Here is a 23,627-nt window from a genome sequence, read left to right as displayed (position 1 = left end):
TACAAAAATGTTGTTTTGGAATATTAGATCCGTTAATTCTCAAAATTCATTTGAGCGGTTAATGGAACTTAATAGAAGACGTTGTTATTCATGCATAGCTTTTATGGATCCAGTAGAGTTAGACTAAATTGCGCAGACTCTTCACTTTGATGCCGCACCCGTATCGGATTCTCCAAAAATACACTACTTTTGGAGAATCCGACACGCACCCGTTGACATTTGTGAAGAGTCCGAGCAACATACGAGTTAGATCAATACAAAGGCAGGTTAGGAATGAGCAATGCTTTGACAAACTGTTCGAACAAAATATGAATTTTTTGGACGGATATATGGGAAGGACAGATGATTATTGATTCGTATCAACTAATCACAATGAAATTCAGCAATGACAATAAATTGTTACTCATTACAGCAGTGTATGCAAGGTGCAATGCATTGGAGAGGTTGGAACTATGGGAACAACTGGAAGAATTAACTCAAGGAAATCTTTTACCTTGGGTAATAGAAGGGGAATTTAATGTGATCCTCAATAAAGAAGAGAAGCTAGGTGGTTTGGGTTTCACTCAACACGGGCAATAGATTTTGCTAGTTGCATCAGTAATTGTGCTCTTTCAGAATTAAAAACTACAGGAAACAAGTTTACCCGGTGGAATGGTAGAATAGAAGAAGTGTGTATTTTCAAAAGATTGGACAGGGTGTTAGTCAATCAGGAATTCATCAATAATTTTCCTTCATCAGAAGTACAACATCTCATCAGACAGGGATCTGATCATGCGCCTCTTCATATGAATTGTGAATCTGAGGAGGAACCTATCATAAAGCCTTTCAGGTTTCATAATTTTTGGGGTAAACATCCTCAATTCAAGGAGCTTATAAGACAAAACTGGAACATAGACTTTGTGGGAAGTCCTTTGTTAAATTCCAGGCAAAATTAAAAAAGATCAAGAAAACACTGGTAACATGGAGCAAAGAAGTGTTTGGGAACATATTTCATCAAATAGCCACCCTGGAGGATGTCACAAGGGTGAAAGAAATAGAGATGGAGATTCAGCCCACATGTTCAAACAGAGCAGAATTAAATAGGACAGAAGCGGAATTAAAGAAATTCTTTAAAATTGAGGAAGCATACTGGAAACAGAAGGCAGGAATGCGGTGGTTTACTGATGGGGACAGAAACACTAGATTCTTTCACTCCTATGTAAAAGGAAGAAGAGTGAAGCCGCATATAGAAAAAATCACTACAGAGCAAAGGGTGATACTTGAATCAAATCGGCAAATTGGAAAGGAGGCAGTTGAATTTTTTGCAGAACAGTTTAGACAACTGGATCAGGACCATGATCTGGCTATACTAAACCTTATCCCCCAAAATGATATCAGATTATCAGAATAAAGAAATGACTAATTTACCTAGTCATGATGAAGTTAAGAAGGTGGTTTTCATACTAAATGGGGATAGTGCTTGTGGACCTGATGGATTTTCTGGTTTATTATTTCAAAGCTGCTGGGAAATAATAGGAGAGGACATCACCAAATTGGTAAGGGCATTTTTTTTGTGGTCAGGAGCTGCCAAAATTTGTAACACATACCAATCTTGTCCTGCTGCTTAAGAAGGAAATGGTGAAAACTTTCACTGACTGGAGACCAATAAGTCTAAGTACTTTCATTAACAAGGTAATCTCTAGAGTGTTGCATGAGAGAATAACTGTTGTACTACCAAACATTATCTCAGAGAATCAGGCAGGTTTTGTGAAGGGAAGAAGTATTACTGAGAATATTCTACTAGCACAAGAGATTATAAGAGACATAAATCTGAGGAACAAGAATGTTAATGTATTAGTTAAATTAGACATGGCCAAAGCATATGATAGAGTATCATGGATTTTTCTGACCAAGGTATTAAGAAGGTTTGGATTTTCAAAAGTAATTATTGATATGGTTTGGAGGCTGGTCTCAAACAATTGGCACTCCGTACTAATTAACGGACAATCGCATGGTTTCTTCCAATCCTCAAGAGGAGTCAAGCAGGGTGTTCCTCTTTCACCAACATTATTCATCATTGCTGCTGAAGTTTTGTTTAGGGACTTAACAACCTTCATGGAGATGATAGATTTTTGGGTTATGAAATGACTAAATGGAGTCCAGAAATCAATCACCTGTCTTATGCTGATGACACAATTTTATTTTGTTCAGGTGATAGAAATTCCATGATCAAAATGATGAAAGTGTTAAAGAATGACAAAAGTCTCGCATTGGTGGTTAATGAGATGGGTGGACTCTTTATAAGGCTTGGGCAATCCTCCTCCCTTTGAGTTAGCTTTTGGGGTGTGAGTTAGACCTAAGACCTAATTTAACATGGTATCAGAGCAGGACCCACCTCACCCAATGTTGGGGGCCCTAAAATCAAAAATGCCCACGCACCATATGCTAAGCATTGGGCGTGAGGTAGGGTGTTAAAGAATGACAAAAATCTCACATTGGTGGTTAATGAGATGGGTGGACTCCTTATAAGGCTTGGGCAAATCCTCCTCCCTTTGAGCTAGCTTTTGGGGTGTGAGTTAGGCCTAAGACCTAATTTAACAGAAAGTATTGAAGGAGTATGAACCTGATAAACAAAACAAAAAATTCCTTCTTTCTGCATGATCGAACCCCTTTAATTGTAGCAATCAGATAGCGAAGGTTAACAGGTATCAAGCAAGGAAATTTCCCATTCATATATTTGGGATGTCCAGTTTTTTATGGAAGAAAGAACAAATTTCACTTTGAAGACCTGGTAAGGAAGATAGCCAGAAGGGTCCTCTCGTGGCAAAATAGATTTTTATCCTTTGGAGGAAAGTACACCCTCATAAACTATGTTCTGTCAGCATACAGAGAACTCAGGTCTACGGAGGAGCAGCATGCAGGATGGCCCTGGAGGATGATCTGGAGAACAGAAATTCCCTACAAGGTGAATTACTTCACATGGCTCTTGGCAAAGCAGGCAGTCTTGACACATGAGAACTTAAACAAGAGGAAACCCAATCTACGCTCTAGTTGCTCTCTATGTGAAGAACAGGTGGAGACAGTCAACCATCTCTTTTTACACTGCAAATGGACTGATCAATTGTGGCAGATGTTTATCCAAAAGAGGAAGATTAAGTGGACAAAGCCTGGGAGTATTATAGAAGTCCTACAATGCTGGAACAGGGATGGAAATGCAGGAAAAAATGAGAAGAGATGGAGGATTGTCCTAGCTTGCATTTGGTGGACAATTTGGAAGGAAAGGAATCAAAGATGCTTTGAAGGAAAACAGAATAATATCTAGAAGATAAAGACTAATTGCCTAGGGCTTTATTAGTTTTGGTGTAAGCAAGTAGTGATAGAAGATGCTGAAAATGAGTTTAATATTATTGACTGGTTGTAACTAGAAGATCCTAGGAATGATGTAAGTAAAATTTTTTGGAGAGGGACTACACTTTGAAGTAGTATACCTGTGGATATATAGAAGTAATGTTACCTTTCCCAAAAAAAAAACTATGTTCTGCAATCAATACCTATATACCTTTTATCGACAATGAATCTCCCTAAGAAGATCATTGAGCGAATTCATCAGATTTTTGCAAAAATTTTCTGGGGCAATAATAATTATTGTCTATTATACTATTTTCGAATGCCCTACAATACTTGTCCATTTTATGAAATCAATGGATAGTTTACCTCTTATCATTAATTATAGTCATTTTTTAATTATATTTTTTAATATATTATATTTATTATATTTAAAGAATGATATAGTAATATTACTCTTTTATTTATAATTTCTTAAAAAATGTATAAAGTGAATACTAGAGAAATATTATTGGAGAGAGAATAGTTGATATCGGTCACCAAAGCAATACAACTAAGTAGTAATAAGTGAGGCCCATGTTTTCAGAAAGTTGTGCGAATTATTTGTAGTTTTAAGGGGACAAATTAGTCCAATAGATACAAAAAATGAAATGCACCTGCACTACTCCTTTAACTAACCAATTGAATTACATTTTTCATGTGAAATTACAAAAGTAACATCTGAGGATTTTTTTTGTCAATTCCCATAAACGGGAAGCTCCTCACATTTACTCTTATTAATAGTAGTAATATAATAATTTTCAAAGTTAAATTAGATTGTATTAATTTGATATTTTAAACAAAAAAATTAAATATGCAAAATCTATACAAAAAGTAGTATAAATTGTAATTTTTTGCATATGAATATGATGAAAAAACACATTGTAAAATATTAGTTAAAATTCTTATAGTTTGACTCTAAAAAGGAAATCATAACAATTAAAAGTGTATAGAGAGAGTAATAAATAGGTAATTAAATTTCAAGAAGTTTAAAATAAAAGGTTGAAAAAAAGAATAAGATAGACAACATATATTGAAAATTGAAAAATATATAAATAATAAATGGGCCCAAATTAACACTTGTCATGTGCTAAGTAGTAGATATTTCCACTTATTATATATAGTAATACTTTGATGGTATCAAAGAAGAAAAAGTCACTTCAGTGAAAATATTACTCTTTGATACAATCAAAGTATCAAAGAGTGATTCAGTGAAAATGCTACCCAGTTACTCCAAGTATATATATGCTTGTGTGATTAGAACACGCGATCACTGGCTAACTCATTCAAAGTGTTTGAAACCCATTAAAAATGTCTAAAATCACTAGGCTACAACAATCTACTGTGTCAAAGGTGTCCAAAATATATTATTTAATCACTTTGTGTATCATTTTATTTGTATATGCGATATTTTTTTGAGACGAAGGGTGTCCCCTAATTTGCATGTGCCTACGCCCCTGCCAGAGTGTATATACTCATTGTTATAAATTCAATTTTGGTTACTCCAACAAGTAAAATACATTTTAACAATGTAAAATTAATTTAAATTGTACTGAAATAGTTGAAATTCACACATAGTACTTATAATACATCTGTATTAAAAATATTTTAGTTATATATTCACCACGCACATTGAAACATGCCTATAATATGTATTATATATTGAATCTAAAATGTATTATAATTATTTTTATCTTTTTTCTCTTATTAACAATGTTAAAATGTATTAGTATTGTATCAAAAATATATTAATTATATATTTACCATGTGCATGAAAAATGCCTATATATATAAGGTATTAAATTGAAAATGTATTACAAGTATAATTTACATTTTTATTTTTTTTTAATAAAAATGAAGAATAAGATAATAATAGAATAATATTGAAAAGAGAAGAGCTCTCCACCTAAAAAAAAAAAAAAAGAAATCGCTCGACTACCTACTAACATTCTCTCCTAATCTAGGGTCATGACCCTCGATGAGCAGAAGATGTGTCATGTTCTCTCTAATCACCTCTCTTCAATTCTTCTTCGATCGAAAAGAGTGATTATTCATCTATGAAAGCACAGCCATTACATCAGATGCCCTTAATGTGATATAATCAGAGCCATCAGCTCCTTTTAAGTCATTGCCAGCATATTTGGAATACAAAACTGTATTTCCAGGGGATACTGAAAGTAATGTCCTGTTTCCTTCCTCATCAAGAGGACCGGGACCAACGGCTACTACCATGCCAATCGAAGGTTTCTCCTTTGAGGACTCACTCAAAAACAATCCTCCAGCAGTTTTTTCCTCAGCCTCGGCCACCTTGATTAGAACTCTGTCGTTCAAGGGCTGCAGGTCTTTGATGTCTTCTGTTTCGAGAATACCAATAATGTGATCTTCTTTCAAGATCAGGTGCTTTGATCCATCAAACTGCACTTCGGTTCCCACATATTTTGAGTACAACACTTGGGTACCAGTCTTCACACTAATTTTCACTTTACTCTTCCCAATTAAACGACCCTCTCCGACAGCAACAATCTCACCTCCTTGTGGATTGACTGTGCCGTTGCTGGAAGTAGGATACCACCAACAGTCTTCTCCTCTACAGTCTTAATCTTCACCAGAACTCTATCACTCAAAGGTTTAACTGAAGTGTACTTAGGAGCAACAACAGTTGCAGCCTTGACAACAAGTCCATGAAAAAACCTCATATTCTGCTTCAAATGACCAAAAGATGCAATCTTTACATTACTAGTAGACCTAAGTCCTTCAAATGAAACAAACCCTTTAGCAGATATGGATGATGCTGCCATCTGAGTTGTTACCATTTCTTCTGAGCTTTATTTGGGAAAATTGGTTTTGAGTGAGTAAATAAGTATAATTTACATTTGTTTACTTTATTAATGATTAAAAAATCTTCATATTTTAATATCTTCAAAATAAACAAATTTTAGTCTTCGCCAAATATCCCTAAATATTAACATATAAATTTCATTTTTTAAAATTATTTATAATAATATCAATTCAAAATCAAAGTCTCAAATCAAAATAATTAATTATTATTTTTTTAATAAAAGAGGGTGAAAGAGGAAGAGAAAGAGAGGGAGACGGAAAAAAAAAAGAGAAGAAGGGAGGGAGAGAGAAAGTCGGACGGAAAAAAAAGAATGGAGAGCGAGAGTGAGAGACTATTAAATATGTATTTAGTTATTTCTGCTAACAAGAATAGAGTGGGAGACTATTATACATGTATTTAGTTATTTCTAGTAAGAAGAATAAAGCAAATTTGTGTAAGAGTAAAATATGTGCTATAATTCGTAGATAAGGATATGTAATTCACTATCTATGTAAATTGACCTTATTTTAATGTTATGGATATTTGGTATAGTTTTCTCTATATACTATTATTATCTATACTTTTAAAATATTATGTATTTTTTCATTGATTAAGAGTTTTCTATCATATATTGAGAAAGAAACACTTAGATACATGTATTTTTGCCACGAAATACACTAAAATAGGGAGAGAGGTGAGCGTGATTTAATTTGTTATGTATCACAAATCCACCCAAATCACACTACATACATGTATATGTATGTAACTAGTTGTGATTAACGTGTATTTGTGATATTAGATATATAGGAGAATGACGAGCAAAATGGGAGAGAGACAAGAAGGCAATCGAGATTTGTTATGCATTACAGATACATGCAAATCCACTAGGATACAATGTATCTAAAACAAACTTGACCATATGTATCTTGAGATACATGTAATTCAACGTATATTCGAACGCACCAAAATCTAATAAGATACGTAATATTGCAAATTAGATTGTATCTAAGTAATTAGCTTCTAAAATGTAGATCTACATAAGTTTCCTATGATTAAATGGTACTAGCCCATGCTACTACGGCCCAATAGTTTTGTTATTTTTTGTCAAATTTTTAAGAAGACTTCGTGGGGAGTGGGGTGGGGTGGGGGGAGCTAGATGTTTATTTATTCTGCTTTGAATTATTTGTTTATTGTTATGCAATTTAGCCATGAAACTTTTATTCTATTGGTTTTTTACTAAATATTTATTGTGTTTTAGAATTAAATAGTTTATTTTTTATTACAGTTTTTTGTCTATTCTTCAAGTATTAAATATTACACTCTTTTTCCTAATTTATGTGACCTCTTTTTATAGTCCGTCTAAAAAAATAATGTTACTTTTTATGATTCGAAACAATTCAACTTTAAAATTACTTTTTTACTCTGTTAATGATTTGTAACCACCATAAATATCTGAGATTTATTTTATACCACGAGTTTTAAAATATATTTTTTCTTAAACTTTATGCCAAGTCAAAATAATATCACAAAAATTGAGACGAAACGAGTAAATACTAATAACTGGTTTATTGCTGCAAATCATGTAGCAAACTATCACGACCTAAACTATCGTGAGAGACAACCCTCAGTGGGAGAACCGTTCACTATGCCAATACGTAACTAATAAACCGCTAAAAAGCAACAATTCATAAGTTAGAGTTAAAATTCAGTCAACACGTTTCATTTGCGGAAATATTCCCCGTAGAATTTGAAAGTTGTGTACCAAACATCTAAGATAGTCTAGAATACGGGGATGCAATCCCAAAACAAAATAAAGCTAAGTCTACACAATGGACTAAAGAGAATAGATAAATCCATGAAAGCCCAGAAGAAGCGGCTCACCCTTACACTCAGGCTATGTGCCAATTTTACTATGTATTGATATCGATACGGTAGCTACTAAGAAGTTTGATATTGAGAAGATGTGGGATGAGTCACGACTTGAAATGTAGGTGCAAAATCTGGTAGTACAAGTATTTGGGCAATTACTCAGTTTGGGGCTGAGAAAGGGAGCTCCTCACGATGTCCACAAGCACCGCCACCGACTTAGACACAATCTACATCATATGTTTCGGGAGCTGTAACACCTCAGAACATAGCAGCCTAGGCAAGGGTCCAAGGGAGAGGTTACAAACTAAGGATTTAGCCTTAACACCCTCCATGAAGTTCACATGAGTCGTGAAGGCACCACGAGTCGTGGTGGGGTCGATAGACCTTAGGCAGTAGACAACCAATCTGCCTTCACCTTCCATGACCACCATGACGCCTCATGGTGGCATTCGTGGAGGACTAGGCAATAGCTAGTCAAGGCTGCCCAAAACAAGGGACACTCCCACGAGCCACTTTACGGCTCGTGAAGGCCTTGATGGCCATGGGAGGGGTCGTGGTGAAGAGTTGGTTTTAAGGGGAAGAGGGGTGGCAAACTTAGCTACTGGTCAAGGGCCACAAACATCACAATAGTCCGTGAAGGATTTTCCTTAGACTTAGAAAAGTTGCATCTGCAATTTCACGATCCACACTGTCCAAAGTATACATTTTTGTGTATTTAATGTATTTTGATGTTTAATATTGTCTTTATAAGTTGTTTCAAAATTCTAATACATTATTGATAAATTGATGTTCTCGTATTTCTATGTATCACGATTTAAATGTACTAGGTTGATACATAAAATATTATGAATCACCAGGACATTGATTTTTTGAAGAATCAATACGAATTGATTGGTTATCACTGAATACACTACATAATGTATCAAGTTCTATAATGTATCTTTCAATCTTATTCAAATTTAAAAGGTTATATAGACAGTACCAAATCAATTGTGTGTTATGTATATGCACTCTTTAATGTTTATAGTTATTCTTAATGTATCAAGTTATAAATGTATTGTAATATGATGAATTATCTATCACTCTCAACTTATGATATATAATGTGTTGTAATCTGATGCTTTAAGTATCAATCCTTACAATATCGTTCATAACTCAGATTATGTACTTGATACTACTTATGAGATTCACAAATTAAAAAACGCTTGTCCAACAATTATTTTATCACTATTATATCGTTCATAACTCAGATCGCCCACCAAAATTTCTGAATATCTCAACAAAAATTGATATATTCATCATGTATTTTGAATCTGTTATAATTTGGGATAGATGGAGGAGAAGAAAAATTCAATTTTGAATTCTCTAAATCTATTACGGATTGGAATAAATTGATATCAATCAGTTTTGCGTGATTCATGGGATTGATAATTAATTTTATATTTAGATTCCTTTTTAAGTGCAACAGTTAAGTTATTTAATGTATCAGAATTTATGTATCCGGATGAATATATTGTATCCGGATGTTACAATTTTTAAGGGATTTTTGTAAAATAGAAAATAGTAGGGATAAGATGTAATTTAGGTTTTACACTATGTGATTTATGTAAGTTATACTATATAATATACAAATCAATGGACAATTCAAATAAAAGTGAAATCATTAATGAAATATAATTACATAAATACTCAACTTTCAAGACTATTATGGTGCTCTCATAAATGCTCTATTAATGCATTACAGAGTTCAAAATAAGCATTTTTGTTCTTAATTTTTTTATATCTAGCTAAAAATTATTCAAATCGAGAATTTTCATGCAACAAGAACAACTACGAATAATTGAAAAAAGAAATTAGCAATCACAACTGCAATCACAACCACAACAATTCTCTGGATCATACACTAATTTTTTTTCCAAATATTGTTAAATATGGAGACGACCTACCGAATTGCTAAATTATTATTGTGATAAAATTATTATGTTATATATTGTATTGTTATCTTGTATTTCAATATCATGTAATGTATTGTAATTTTAAATAAAAAATTTCATCTTAGTTTTGTGCATTCTTCATAGTGAAAACTAATAATAATATCAAATTATATTAAAGTGACAAAAATTAAAAAAAAAATCAAATATTATTAATTCAGGATGAAAGTAGTATATATTAAATAGAGTAACATATTTTTTAAAATGTTATATTACATTTAACAAGCATTACTAATATTAGAAATTTAATTAATGACTATATATGAAAAATAATATGTTAATTACAAAATAATATAAATAATAATAAAATAATGAAAAAGTGAAATAAAGAGTGTGAATAATAATTTTCCAAATTTGGAGAACTACGATTCACCTCTCTATAAATAGAGAATAGAGAGTCATGTAAAGAATGGTTGTAAGTCTATTCTTTATTTCATTCTTCAAATATAGAGAATGAAGAGTAAAACAGAGACAAGTCAGAGATAGTCTTACCTAGGGGTGTCAAAAGAATATGAAGAACTGATCGAACCTAATCGAATCGAACCAATTTATGCTATTGTTTCAATAAAATTGTGGACTTTTATTTAAGTGTATAACCGTCTCGAACAACTGGAATGGTCTTTTTAATTTATGAAAAGAACCGAAAAAGTCTCGACCCGAACCGAATAACCTTACATGTATGTAAACATATTTTATATATTAATAATATGTTCATTTTAATATATAAATATATTTTAAAATATTTTTCAAATATAAATATAACTTAGGTCCTATGCCTCTGGTGACTAGACGACTTTGGGTTTTTACTATTTAATTTGTCTTTATTTAATTAGGTTGAAATTAAAACATACTGTAATAGATATTCTATCAAACAATACAACAAAACCTATCCAAACACTCCTATAAAATATTTAAGATCAAACAATGCGATAATAAAGTTTTATATTCTTATCTTTTTGGGGAAGAATTAAAATGCTTCTTCAAGAACATATTTGTGAAAGAAATATATTAATAGTGGTATATGTTGAGGTGATATTTTAAAAGAAAAATAAACCAAAAGTTAATTGTACTGATATTTAAGAGAAATCGATATGATTGAAATGATTTTAAAAAAAAATCTAATTTTGGTTATATAGAATAAAATACCCAAAACTGAAATTGTATAATTTTTAAAAAATAACCAATTGAACCTATTTTTATCTTACCATACTTGGGCACTAAGAAATAGGCCAATGGTGTCATTGCGGTTGTCAATCGGCTGACAAGTCAAAGACGCAAAGAGAAAGGAGTACTTCATATCATCACATTTGTCGGTTCCGTTAATTCTAGTTACGAGGATTGTGTTGTGCAGGGGTCCAATATTTATTTACAAATTTGTTTCAAGTGTTATTAAATAAATGATATTAAATTATTTCATTCAGTGTAAAATAAATACTTGATAAATATTAATAATATTAATAAATTATAAGTTGTATTGATAAGTGATTTACACCCGAAAATAAATTATACGTAATATATTAATATGGTAGTAGATCATCTTTTTGTTGGCGCAAATTTAATGTGAAGAGGTCCATAATTAAATTTCGGCATTGACCGTTGATTTTTTGCTCAAAGTGGTTACAAGATATAAACAAATATTACCGACATTCAAAATATTAAAATTATAACTAAAAAGTATGAATTTGAACCAAAAAGTCATAGCTAAAATGGATCCCATAATTTCAAAAAAGTTATACACTAATTAAATTAAAGTAGAACAAAAGAAATATATAGTTTTTATTATTTTTTCGAAACATGGTGAAGCAGACACGTTGACAGAGACGGATCCCATAATTTCAAAACAAATATATTCCCTAATTAAATTATAGTAGAACAAAATAAATAAAATCTTTTAATTTTTTTTGTCAAAACACGTCGTGAAGTCTCTTGTATATATAATCTATCTATATATAATAGGAGAAGAAAAAAGGACACATGTCAGCACCACAAAATTCAAATAAATAATTAAATATTATATAACAAATTAAATATTCTAAATTCAAAATTTGAAATAAAAACACAAGTGTCAAAATCAATTGGTTATAAAACTCCACTTCAAATCAGCTAAAATATTCAAAATTCAATTTAAAAAAATTATATCTAGGGCAGATTTAATATTTTTTTAAAAAACTAATTTATACCTTTTTTTAAAAAAAAAAATGCATTTATATAAACACGGACAAAATGTCATCTATTTTTATATAAAAACGCTGACAAATGTCATCACAAAAAAAAGTCTATTTTATTTTTATTATCATATAAAAAAATTGCTTTTTAATATCGTATAAAGCGGTTTTTTAAATAACTTTTAAATCTGCTTTCTTTTTTTTTTTGGATGCTGCTTTTTTTTTTTTAAAAAAAAAAGTAGCATTGAAAAAAAAAACTGAATTTGTTTAGCAGATTTCTAAAAAGTGCATAAACGGTTTAAACTCACAAAAAGAGTTTTAAAAATAAATTTTAAATTTCAAAAGAATTCAAACACACGGTTTGCAAATCTCTCTAATTAATGAGTTACAAAAAACGGTTACAGAATTGAAACTATTTATATATATTGGCAAAACTTTCTTTTCTTTCTATCGGTTTTTGTTCTTCTTTTATCTTTGTCTTATTTATATGTATATATGTATATATTCATTGTTCTTCATTTTTGCTAAAATTGTTCAATCTAAATGTTAAATTTTGATATTTTTTTAGTGCGTTTGTGTGTCACTTCAAAATGTGACAGTTTAATATTTGGAAGATTCTTGGGGTATAAAATCAACACTAGAGGTAAGTATTTATAATTTTTTATTTTAGAATTTAACAAGTTTGTTCACCGTATTAATTCATGTCTCTTTTTTTAATATAGATTTTTAATCTTAGCGAAAGAAAAATTTATCATGATCATAAATTTAATACAAAATTTTAACATATGTTTTAATTTGATTGTATAAACAATCATGAAATGATCTCAATATTTTGTTGAAGTTATCTAAGATTCTATACTACTTTATTAGTATATTTTGAGTTTGTTGGTTTGATGCTTAAGTTTTAATTAGTCGAATAATTAGTGTGTTGATTTTGTTTTTTTGTGATACTTTCTAACAATGAAGAAAGAAACTATTTAAAAATTATAAAAATTATTTTTTAAAAGAGTTACATAATATTTTTAATTATTTGTAATTTGTAATCATATTAAATTCTAAAATTAAGTTTTATTAAAGAATTACTTAAATTTATCGTGATATAACCATTTAAAAAAACATATAAAATTTATATTAACATAACGATTAAAAAATTTAAAATTTAAACGATTCGCTTTAAAATTTTAAAAAATATTTAAATAAAATGTGAATATAAAACTGAATTACTAACTAAATATTATCATTTTTTTTTCTAATATTAAACTTTTATTTACAATTTACAATTAGAATTTAAATAGTCGATTTTACAACTTTCCATTACATTTCTACCTATACACGAACTCTTTAAAACTGATTAACAAAAAATTAATAAAATAAAAAATTAGATTTTGTTAAGAATAAAAATAAATTTATTTATTTGCAAATTCACTAAATATGCTTACTAGAAAAGTGTAAATCATGATTTTTTTTTACCCCTTTTGAATAGCAACTACAAGGCAAGTTTTTGTCTCCTGTGATGATTAAAATTAATTAATTTATCTCCAATTATTATTGCAGTTATTTTTTTTAATTATTAAGCACAATTTTAAATTTTCGTATGGTAATTTTATGAAGGAATCCTTCAAAAAAGGTAACTGATTAAGAACTTCTTCACCTAATTATTTTGGATCATACTTTTATCATGAATTTTTTTTTCAAAGTAAATTTTTAAAGTATTTATTATTAACAATAGATAATCAAAAAATTTCACTTGCTTAACTTATCCATATTAAAAATTACAATTTTTTTTCAGATAACTTATCCAAAAAAACATGCTCCTAAATCATAGGTGCACAATAAATCATTTATTTCCAACCCAAAATAGCATACATGCAATAGAAAAAAAAATAACAAGCATGAAAATTAAATCTCTTTTTTCAAACTTAAATAATTATAAAAATAAATATGGATAGTTTTTTTAAAAAATAATTATAAAAATAAAGATAGATATGTTTTTCTTCAAAAAGTAAAGGCAAAAGAAAATAAGACATGCAGCATATATGTTGAGTTATTCAATTATGAATATGAACAGTACGTATTAGTAAATATATTAATATTAATTTTTAAAAGAATTAATTTAAAAATAAAATTTATTTATTTTTTAAAAATGGATAACTACCGTTATATAAACTGCATACAAATAATTAAATAACCTCATTAATTTTTAGCATAATAAAGCACTACAAAAAATATTATGTTGATAAAAATAATAACCGTATCTTTTTTTATAAATAACAGAAATATTAATGGGTAGAAAATAATAAGTTATAGTTAAATATTTTCTTTTAAAATAAATAAATTATAGAACGAAGTGATGAAATCATATTATATGTTATTTATTTGAAAAGTAATTTTTTAAAACTATTAGTATACTTAAGATAAATGAACTGTCTTTAACTTTTAGAATATAGAAATCTATCCATAGATTCTTAAAGAAAATTGTACAAAAAGGAATTATTATTTTTCAATTCTAATCTTATACTAATTTAAGGATGTAAAAAATATTTTGAACCTTTTTTATTCAAAGAAAACAATATGCAAAAAAGGTCATTTAATAACATTTCATGTGAAAAGTTTGAACTAATAAATTGTTAATATGAAAAAAATAATAATTTATTAATACAACATAAAAATAATACATGACAAACGTGTAAAAGTATTTGAACTATTTTATATTTTTTGAAATTAAATAATCAAAAACTAATATATCCGCGCAACGCGCGGGTACGTATACTAGTTTATAATAATATACAAAGATAAGATTAGAGAAAATATATATCCAAGTCAAATTTAGACAATTATTTTTTGTTAAATCTATTCGAGCCAAATTAAGCTAATTTAAATGTGGGGTCCATTAGTACATATGACACCAACACCATGTCATGAATCTTGATGGACAAGTAGTAATTTTCCTTTGTCCTCAAGGAATAAAGAATTGTATGGTATGGTTGACTAAACCAAAACCTCAAGAATTTATATGACATGTTCAACATTAGATGTTAGTTATGAAAGAAAATGGAAGAGGAAAACAGAGTTACTCTTCATGGAATGTGGGCTAGCCCTTACGTGAAGAGAGTAGAACTAGCTCTAAAAGTAAAAGGAATACCTTATGAGTATGTGGAAGAAGATTTGATGAACAAAAGTGCATTGCTGCTCAAATACAATCCCATTCACAAGAAAGTACCAATACTTGTTCATAATGGAAACCCAATATCTGAGTCCTCTGTAATTCTCGAATACATTGATGAGACATGGAAGAATGAGTCACCACTGTTTCCACAAGATCCTTATCAAAGAGCTAAAATTCGATTCTGGGCTTCATACATCCACCAGGTATTATCAGTAAATTCAACATTTCTTTTCTTCTTTCCTCTCAAATACACATTAAACAATGAGATTTTACCCAAATATTAGAAAAAAATTATTATTTGGAAATTTTGGATAATTGCCAAAAATATTTGCTAAATAATGACAAATTGTATGGACAAATACTATTTGCCAAATTTCCCCCCAAATATTACTTGGGAAATCTATGGCCAAACGGTTACTTATATCTTGGTGATTACAATGAACCAACATTACTATTGATACATCCATCTTTTGTATTCCCCTTTCTATTTTTATGCAATCATTATTGAATATTCTAAAGTAACGGTAAAACCTTTTGCATTATGTAAAATCTATTGTTATGTATTTATAAAAAAATAAATTTATTTTTTGGTGTAATCTTTAAATTTCAAGTACGGCAACAAATCAATATTATTTTAATATCATTATATCAACATATTAAATTCAACGCAACTATTCAATATCCTTATATAAACTTTTTAAATTTTTGAGACAACTTTTTTTATTCTAAACATTCTCTTATTTTTTTCATTATTTACCTTCTTACTTTCTAAGATTTGCGTACAATCTATTTTCTCGAGACTTCACTCGTAGGATTACTTTGAGTATGTTATATCTATGAAGTTTGACTTTAGGCCCCTAAACTTATTGAGACAACCCTGATAGATGTAATAACTTTATATAACAAAACATAATGTACATTATATAAAAAAATATTATTCGAAATAGTCTAATTCACCTCATGGTCTCCAATACAAGTTTTTGTTTAAGCACAATTAAGAGTAGTAACTTTTAGATGGAGGACAAACTGTCTTATTTTGCATAGTTGGAAGGAAAAATTGAACCATTTTTTATTTTATTTTGGAGCAACTCATGTTAGAGAGAAGGCAATACAAATATTGTTTAGGGAAGAGGTTATCTTGGTTATGTTCTATGTTCAAACATGTCCTTACTATTACATTTTTGTTTCAAAAATGCCTTTAAGTAGCAAAATAGATAAGAAATAGTGCATTAAAATATGATAAACACATCTCATATATTTTTCGATTGTCTAATTATTTGAGATGTGGTAATATGTGCGCGCAGGTGTATGATTGCATGCTGAAGGTGTTCAGAGGAGAAGAACAAGACAAAGCATTAGAGGAATTTTACGCGAAATTGAGTGTGCTGGAAGATGGAATTAACAACACCTCACTGGGGATAACAACTAATATGAACAACATAGGTATGCTGGATATTATGATTGTTATTACATTAGGGGCATACAAAGTACAAGAGGAAGTATTTGGTTTCAAGTTATTGCATGCAGAGAAGACGCCATTGTTATGCTCATGGGTCACTACTCTAATTGAGTTGCCTATAGTTAAAGGAATCACTCCCCCTCATGACAAGGTGGTTTCATTTCTTCAATATCTCAAAAATAAGGTCTTCAAAGCTACCCCTCATGCCAATTAAGCTTTGTGTTTGTTTATGTCCATCTCAATTCTCTTGTCATGTATTTTGCTCTCTATAATAAGCCCTATGGCCATTGGATTCCCAAAGTTTCTCACATTTTTCATGACCAAGTTATTTTTTTGATGTTTTATCAAATAGTTGGAGAAAAATGACTTTCCTCATTTATAGGCAAAAAATAGTTTTCTTATAATATAGACTTTTGACTTTATATTATTGTTTGCAACATCTTTTTGATTCTGCTCCCTTAAGATTTCTTCATGATTCGAGGGTTTTTAGTGGTGTATTTCTCCATTAAAGGATGTGTGATCTTTTTTAAGTATTTGACTATCAAGAACAGTCCGGCATATCTTGATCTCTTAATGGATATCTCAAGAATTTACGGGATATTTGAAATGTCTTTTCAAGGAAATATAATAGGAAAACTACATAATTACACATACTTCACTTTCGTACATACTATTATTATCTATACTTTCAATTATATGGTCGACCTGAATTATTTCAAGTCCCTAAAGATCAACTAGACTACTTATTACCTCATAATATCCCTGCAAAGTTACACAAGTATAGTTTATCTCTTATCTATTAATTAGAGACAAGAATCCGGGGATACGCTGAGTTGTACTCACAAGTTTGATTAAAATATAATTTTTCTTTATATTTGTTTCGTGATTGCAGTTATTAATTTTTGAACTGATAAATTTGTCTAATTCTTGTAAATTGGCCCCTAAATATCCAAAATGGACTCTGAAAATTGTGAAACTGTACATATTGCTACCCCAACTTCCTACGAGGGTTCCTTAAAAGTTTCACAAAGAAATCATTTTGAGCCATATCACCAAAATATTCATTTTTGAGATTTAAAATGTACCAAGTCTTACAATGGTATTCCTACGCAACTCTTTTCTTAGGATGGACTCAAAGTGGTAGAACCTAGATGTCTTTGTATATTGCTCAAACTCAACAGAAAGGTCATGTAAGCCACTGACTCTTGATCAATAAAGTGCCGAGGACTTGATTTGACAACCATCATAGGATTATAGCTCAAATATCTTTTGCAGAAACCTGAAAGGTGATCTGCACCAATCTCAATGATCTTCCTCTTGGGGCAGAGCAGCACTAGGGACTTCAACATAGTTGCTCACCCCTTTTGGTCTCCCCGAGGGCTTTCATCGTTGCTTTTGACCTCTTTGGAGAACCTACAATGCCAGAATAAGGATCAGTATCGGCCAATCAACCACCAGACTGAGTTGGACAAATCCTTGCAGGACTTTACTGGGTCGAGTAGACCAGTCAAATAAGCAGCAAGAACACAACAAACTACCTGCAGCTTTGTAATCTGCTCTCAATGATATTTGGAGTCACAATTGCCTTTTCTTCTCTAAAATATGCTTTATTTCATCCAAACAAAGACATCTATGTCCAGTTCCGATCCGGATAGAAAAGTCAAATTGAATCATATAAGTGAAATCTCCCTTAGTCTGATCTTCTACTCTTTTTCTTGTTTGGTTCTAAAGAAACTGAGAAGAAAAGGGTTTGACATAAAATTTCGACAATCTAAAAAGAAGTATATCCCTCTCCCTAACTATCTTTCCACTTCCCTCATTCGGGAAAAGAAATTTCGCCTCGCTCTTTGCATGTTGGTCCTCCTCACTAACCAATAAGCTTTTGCTACAAAGACTACCTATTGCAGAGAACATCTCTTGACTCACAAGATGGATGTAAGTGATAAGGGATCTTAACCTAAAGACCTCAAAAGTCACAAGGATCTATTAAGCAAGCTCCAGAAAAATGCACACAATTACCATGAAACATGGCTCTTTGATGAGTTACAGCAGCCACAGCAGAAAGTAGTGGATTCCCTGAGTGTCCCTTCTTAGCAGACAATACCTACAATAAAACATAAAATATCAAATATAATTGTTCGTAGCATTTGCAAATGTTCTATATGAAAATTTTCAACTCTGAAGTTTGATGTTCTAGCAGTCAAACAACAACAACATACCTAGTGAAATCCTATAAGTAGGGTCTGGGAGGGTAGCATGTACGTAGAGCTTACCATTACCTCGTGGAGGTAGAAAGGTTGTTTCCAAAAGACCCTCGGCTCAAATGCAGCAATTCTAGATACAAAGAAGAAAATATAGCCAGTTACAAGCAACTGCAACAACAACAACAAAATAGTGCAATAAGCGAAACACAATAAACAACATACTAGGATAGATTATTGAAAACAATAATAAATAATGATGGATATAAAATATAAGAACTACAGTACCAACCACCCTAGACAAGACAACACTACACTACATATAAGCCTTCTACCCTAATACATGTCATCAACACCTTCCTATCTAAGGTCATGAATAATCTGATCTAGCAGTCAAACATATAAATTTTAGCCAATGGATAATATGCAGCAGAAACCCAGATTTTAGCTTCTAATTCTGCAAGAATAAGAAATTATTCGAGAAAGACTAGTTCAAAAGCTTCACAATTGTGTTGTCCATTTAACATCTATGTCGATCTTAGGCCAGCAGGTATCACAGAACTAGCTGTTGAGCCTTCTATTAAACAAGAATTATGAAGGTGCAAAGTAGGAAAGATCTAGGTTCATTTTCCCCCCTGCTATAACATCTTTCAAAACCAATAGGAGGTGGACCAGTCTAGGTGGGGAGTACAGCAATAACTATATCATCATTCCACCCCCCTCAGCTGATTCATTTGTTTTGAAAGTATTAGAAGAGTACTCCTATAAAGAAATTAGTGCTCTAAACCTATTAACGAATTTTTATACATAATCTAATGCAGAGGGGCATAAAAAAAAAGGCATTAACAGATGCATCGTACAAACAGAAAAAACAAAGAATTAGCATCAAAACGAAGCACGACTTTTGGACAAACTTCAAAAGAAAATGGAGAAGGAAAACCAAGATGCAAAATGATAGCTATGCTTGATTTCGAAGAGAAGCATACAGAAACCGATTAGGATATTGCATTTAAGAATTTCACAAACTACAACAATGATACATCATTATAGATCAGCTTATGTTAATCTTCAGGCACTGACAAACTGGGTAACTTACCCTTGACAAGACAAGATGAAGGGGTGGATTCATAACTGCAGTCATATTGTTCATGAGTCATAAAACAAGAATCAAATATGTCAAACCAGAAGAAAGGACAAGAATTTCCAACTCTGGTCTTCATATTATGGTAAAAGATAAAAGAAAGTGAAAATGCACTTGCTTTGTCTTTAAATTCTTTTTCATAAAATAGTACCTATGGACGGTCCCTCAACTTTGGTTTTTATTGTTCCTCTCCTATTGCACAGTACAGTGTCATTCAATTCCTCAATACGAATGGAAGGAACATTAACAGCAGTGACCTTGGGCTTACAAACAAGAACATTTTGCAGAGCAGAAGATTATAACCCATGACACACTTTTGTTGTAATCCTCTTTTCCTGACACTATGCAGTTTAAAGAAGAAACATTTATTTCTTTCAGTCATAAAATGAACAGCTTACCAATCTATTACTATCCACAATGCTGTAAGGTTAATTTGTCGGCCTCACACTATTTTCATTTGCATCTGCTTCCTAATTAAAAAGACTAGCATGTTAAAATACCTTGAACAACATTCCCAGAGGCTCTGGAAGTGAACAGACCTTCTGTATCAAGCAAAAGTCAAATTTATGTTTGCAATATTGTTCAGGGCGATTATGCTTTAGTTATTAAATAAGCAGAGTCCTCATATCACAGACCTGAAGATCTGTAAGGAGCTTGATGCAGTTGCCTTTTCCAAGTCTATTAGTTGACAGACATGTTTGACTACTTCTTTTCCATTTTCTTTCATTTTGATGGCAAGCATGGAGGATTCCATGTCATCCAAAATGTGGGTCTTCTGTTTGCAGTCAACATGTTTATCCTGAAAATGAGAGCATTGCCAATTTGATTGGACCATAAATCATCCCTCACCAATAATCTCTGCAAGAGCAAGAACCTTCTTTAAAAGAATGAAACCTGCTTCTGTCTCTAACCACAATCTCTAATCCGTAGACTTTAGATATCAACTTCATAAAACTATGACAATCTTTGCACACCCTCAGATTCTTTACAATTCGTATGGTGCTTCCCTTACATAACCTTGCCATACCAAAAGCAACAGCAAGTTTCTCGCTGTGCTTAGACACGGTATCTTCCTTTTCTTCCTCTTCTATATCATGCAAAACACTGCCTACCTCTGGAATATAACCACCTTTTACTTTAAGTTTTAACATTATCTCACTTAACTTATTATAAGCCTCTTCAGTAATCTCATTTCGTTTATCACCTGCTACAAAACTGTACATGACCTTGTCTATTTCAATCATGCTCCAACCTGGTATTTTCTTCATATTTTTCTCAGCCATTGATCTCCTCACCATGGCAACATCCTTCCATTTCCCAGCAAATGCATAAATGTTGGACAGCAAAACATGGTCACCACAATTGTCTGGATCCAGCTCAGAGAGTCTTTTATTAACTTGCTCAGCCATTTCAATGTCGCCAAAAAAACTGCAAGCCCCAAGAAGTGTTCGCCAGATAACGGCATTGGGTGGTACTGGCATTTGAACCACAAAATTATATGCCTTACGAAGCTGACCAGCCCTACCATACAAATCAACCATACAACCATAATGCTCAATAGTTGGTTCAATGTCATAAGTTTCTGTCATTTTACTGAATAGCTCATGACCTTGTTCAACTAAACCAGCATGACTACATGCATAAAGTACCGAAATAAAAGTGACCCCATCAGGTCTGGTCCCAGATTCTTCCATCTCATGAAAATATTTTATCACCTCTTCACCATATCCTTGCATTGCAAACCCTGCAATCATAGAAGTCCAAGAAACAATGGTTTTCTTCCCAAGCATTCTCTCAAAGACAAGACGAGCCATCAACACATTTCCACACTTGGAGTAAGTATCCAAAAGTGCATTGTTCACAGAAGTTATCCAAACCAACCCCACTTTCTCTATAAATGCATGCAATACCATCCCAAATTTAAACGCCCCAGCTTGAGCACACGCAGATAAAGCACCCGTCAAGCTCACTTCATTGGGCTTACATCCACTCCCAACCAACTCCCTGAAAACCCGAAGCGCCTCATCAAAGCAACCATTATGAGAAAATCCAACAATCATAGTACTCCAAGAAACATCATCTCTACTTGGCATCTTCAAGAACAACCCCTCTGCACGCTCAAGTTCCCCGGCTGTAGTATACCCAGCCAGCATTACATTCCAAGTAGTCAAATTCCTAAACGGCATTAAACCAAACACTTTATCTGCACCACTTACATCACTCCCTTGAAAATATGCTGTAAGTATTGCATTCCACGCCACAACATTTGGTTGAGGTATTTGAACAAACACCTTCCAAGCAAACTCAACAAACCCACATTCCGCGTACATACTAATCATTGTAGTTCCAACAAAGAGATGGGTATCAAGCCCACGAGTCATAGCTTGACAATGCAGCTGAAACCCAGTTGTTAAACACCGTAAATTAGCCGCCGCTTTGAGTACAAAAGCAAAGGAGAAACTATCAGGAGGAGAATATGATTGTCGCAGCATGTAAATGAATGAGTTCACTGAATTCTTAGGTGAGTCTGACTGAGATTCACCTCGGATGAGGGTGTTGTACATGAACACATCTGGGTTTGGATTGTGTATGAGCAGACGGCGAGCGTAATCAATAGCATCAGAAATTTGAAGGGCACCAAGAATTACAAGTTTTCCGGCGATTAGTGGGTTGGTCTCAAGGCCGGATTTGTAAACAAAGGCGTGGATTTGGTTGAGGTTTCCAAGTGTTTTGCAGTAGCTTAACAGGGAAAGACACACCTTTTCTGCCCTGCTCATTTTTTCAACATTTCAAAACTTGAGCCAAAAGAAGGCTACCAAAAGAGTTTTTCTGTTTAATATTATGATTTCTTATTTTTTTAAAAAAATTAGATAAAATATGTGTCTGGTTGTAAAACTTAAGAATAAAAACAATATAAAGAAGAAAGACAAGAAAAATATAAGATAAGAGGAACAATATAAGATAACTTTCTTTTTTTCAAGTGTTTACCAAATTTTCAACTCACACAATATGAACTTTTATGCCTCTATTTATAGTATAACATAGATGCATACAAAATGTTAGTTATAAAAATGACATTAACATGAATATAATTGAGGAGGTTATGAAGGTGAAAGGTTAAAAGAATAATAGTCATAAAGAGGAGGTTATCTTCATAATGGATTAAAGTAATGGAGATAATTAGTCATAGTAACTTCTTGGTGTAGTGGACATCCATATCATAATAAAGGTGGAGGTTATCTCCATAATGGAGGAAAGTAATGAAGATAATTAGTCATAACAATTTCTTGGTGTAGTGGACATCCATACCATAATATTTCATAACACTCCCCCTTGGATGTCTATAGATAATATGCCTCATTAAAACCTTACAAGGAAAAAACCCAGTGGAAAAAAATCCTAGTGAAGAAAAAAGAGTACACATATCTTTTAGTATTGAGCACCGATATGGAGA

The 23,627-nt window shown here is 31.6% G+C and overlaps 2 protein-coding genes and 1 pseudogene across 4 annotated transcripts; 1 reads left to right on the top strand and 2 right to left on the bottom strand.

The window, feature by feature from the left end:
• Positions 1-5,214: 5,214 nt before the first annotated feature.
• Positions 5,215-6,203, bottom strand: LOC125861885 (20 kDa chaperonin, chloroplastic-like; annotated as a pseudogene).
• A 9,048-nt stretch (positions 6,204-15,251) lies between these two features.
• LOC125861887 (glutathione S-transferase U9-like) lies at positions 15,252-17,282 on the top strand. Its single transcript, XM_049541797.1, has 2 exons — positions 15,252-15,575; positions 16,677-17,282. Exons 1-2 carry the CDS (start codon positions 15,258-15,260, stop codon positions 17,043-17,045), a joined length of 687 nt encoding a protein of 228 aa, XP_049397754.1. The 5' UTR covers positions 15,252-15,257; the 3' UTR covers positions 17,046-17,282.
• A 1,293-nt stretch (positions 17,283-18,575) lies between these two features.
• Positions 18,576-22,965, bottom strand: LOC125861873 (pentatricopeptide repeat-containing protein At1g74630-like). Of its 3 annotated transcripts, XM_049541778.1 has the most exons (4): positions 20,809-22,965; positions 20,572-20,715; positions 19,051-19,203; positions 18,576-18,935 (listed from the first exon to the last, which is right to left on the bottom strand). In XM_049541778.1, the coding sequence occupies exon 1, from the start codon at positions 22,948-22,950 to the stop codon at positions 21,019-21,021; it is 1,932 nt and encodes a 643-aa protein (XP_049397735.1). In that variant the 5' UTR covers positions 22,951-22,965; the 3' UTR covers positions 18,576-18,935; positions 19,051-19,203; positions 20,572-20,715; positions 20,809-21,018. The 3 variants fall into 3 exon arrangements, with proteins under 3 accessions (XP_049397735.1, XP_049397736.1, XP_049397737.1); XM_049541779.1 differs by lacking the exon at positions 20,572-20,715 and having other exon boundaries at positions 18,577-18,935; XM_049541780.1 differs by lacking the exon at positions 20,572-20,715 and having other exon boundaries at positions 18,577-18,935; positions 19,051-19,165.
• Positions 22,966-23,627: the final 662 nt, after the last annotated feature.

Source organism: Solanum stenotomum, chromosome 4 (genome assembly GCF_019186545.1).
Source record: "Solanum stenotomum isolate F172 chromosome 4, ASM1918654v1, whole genome shotgun sequence".
NCBI classification, from domain to species: Eukaryota; Viridiplantae; Streptophyta; class Magnoliopsida; order Solanales; family Solanaceae; genus Solanum; species Solanum stenotomum.
Note: the sequence above shows the minus strand (reverse complement) of the source record. Positions and strands in the feature narration are given on the sequence as shown.